We start from the raw sequence: 1206 nt of genomic DNA, 5'->3' as shown, positions 1-1206 counted from the left end.
CCCTCCCTCCTTCCTTCCCTACTTCCTTCCTTCCTTTTCATTTTCTTTTTTCTTTCTTTCTTTCTTTTTCTTTCTTTCTCTTTTTCTTTTTCTTTCTTTTCTTCCTTTCCTCCTTTCTTTTTCTTTTTTCCTTCTTTTGTCTGACTGCCTTCCTTCCATCCTTCCTCCCTCCCTTTCTTTTTCTTTCTTCTTTCCTTTTTCCTTCCTTCCTTCCTCCTTACTTCCCTCCTTCCTCCCTCCCTCCCTTGCTTTCTTCCTTCCTTTCTCCCTCCCTTCTTCCCTTTTTCCCCCTCCCTCCATTCCTTTCTTTTCCTTTCTCTCTTTTCCTCCCTCCATTCTTCTCTTCCACTCTCCCTTCCACCTTTCTCTTTTTCTCTCTCCCTTTCTCCCTTTCCTTTTCTTTGTCTTCTTTCTCATTTTCTCTTCTCCTCTCCTCCCTTCCATTTCCTTTTTTCTCTTTCCTTTTTCTTTTCTTTGTTTCTTTTCTTATGTTCTTCTTCTGTCTTCCCTTTTATCTGATTAAAGAGTTTTAACAAATCACTGTTTGTAAAGCAGTTAGGAGTTCTCGGTAGACAATCACCAATGACTGCAGTGCAATAAAGCCAACCATGTGACCACTGGACTTTCTTTGCTTTTCCATTGTAGAAATCCGAGAGGCCTTTCGGGTTCTGGACCGGGATGGGAACGGCTTCATCTCCAAGCAGGAGCTGGGCATGGCCATGCGCTCTTTGGGGTACATGCCAAGTGAGGTGGAGCTGGCCATCATCATGCAGCGCTTGGACATGGACGGTAAGACCCGTACAAGCAGCTTCTCCCCTGAGACGTGCCCTGGTCTCATCAGTGAGACGTCGGATTCATGCAGGGCCTTGCACTTTTAATTCCAAAGACTTGGTTTACATTTGAGAAACAGAAACCTGGACTAGAACAGGCTTTTTTGGTAACTTTCCATAGAGTTCTAGGGCCCTGTAGAGATTGTTTCAGGGCCACTATAGGATGGGGCAAGGAAAGAAGCCTGGCTGGTGGAGCAGTTATAGCACCTTCTTATTTCCCTTCTCCTCCTTCTCCTCCCCTCCCCCTTCCCATCCCTCTCCCCCTCCCCATCTTCCTCTCCCTCCCCATTCCTCCTCCCTCCTCCCCTTCCTCCTCCTCCTTCTTCTTCCTCTTCCTCTTCTTCTTCTTCTCCCTCCCCCTCTTCCTCCTCCTCCT

The 1206-nt window shown here is 46.8% G+C and overlaps 1 protein-coding gene across 2 annotated transcripts in view; it reads left to right on the top strand.

Moving 5' to 3' along the window:
* Nucleotides 1–1206, top strand: part of CALN1 (calneuron 1) — a 722396-nt gene that overhangs the window by 370767 nt on the left and 350423 nt on the right. For both annotated transcript variants that reach the window (XM_011992874.1, XM_011992873.1), the window contains exon 3: nt 646–789. In XM_011992874.1, coding sequence (XP_011848264.1) covers nt 646–789 — 144 coding nt within the window. The remainder of the gene's footprint in view (nt 1–645; nt 790–1206) is intronic.

This window comes from Mandrillus leucophaeus, unplaced genomic scaffold, assembly GCF_000951045.1.
Source record: "Mandrillus leucophaeus isolate KB7577 unplaced genomic scaffold, Mleu.le_1.0 Scaffold42, whole genome shotgun sequence".
Classification (NCBI taxonomy): Eukaryota; Metazoa; Chordata; class Mammalia; order Primates; family Cercopithecidae; genus Mandrillus; species Mandrillus leucophaeus.
Note: the sequence above shows the minus strand (reverse complement) of the source record. Positions and strands in the feature narration are given on the sequence as shown.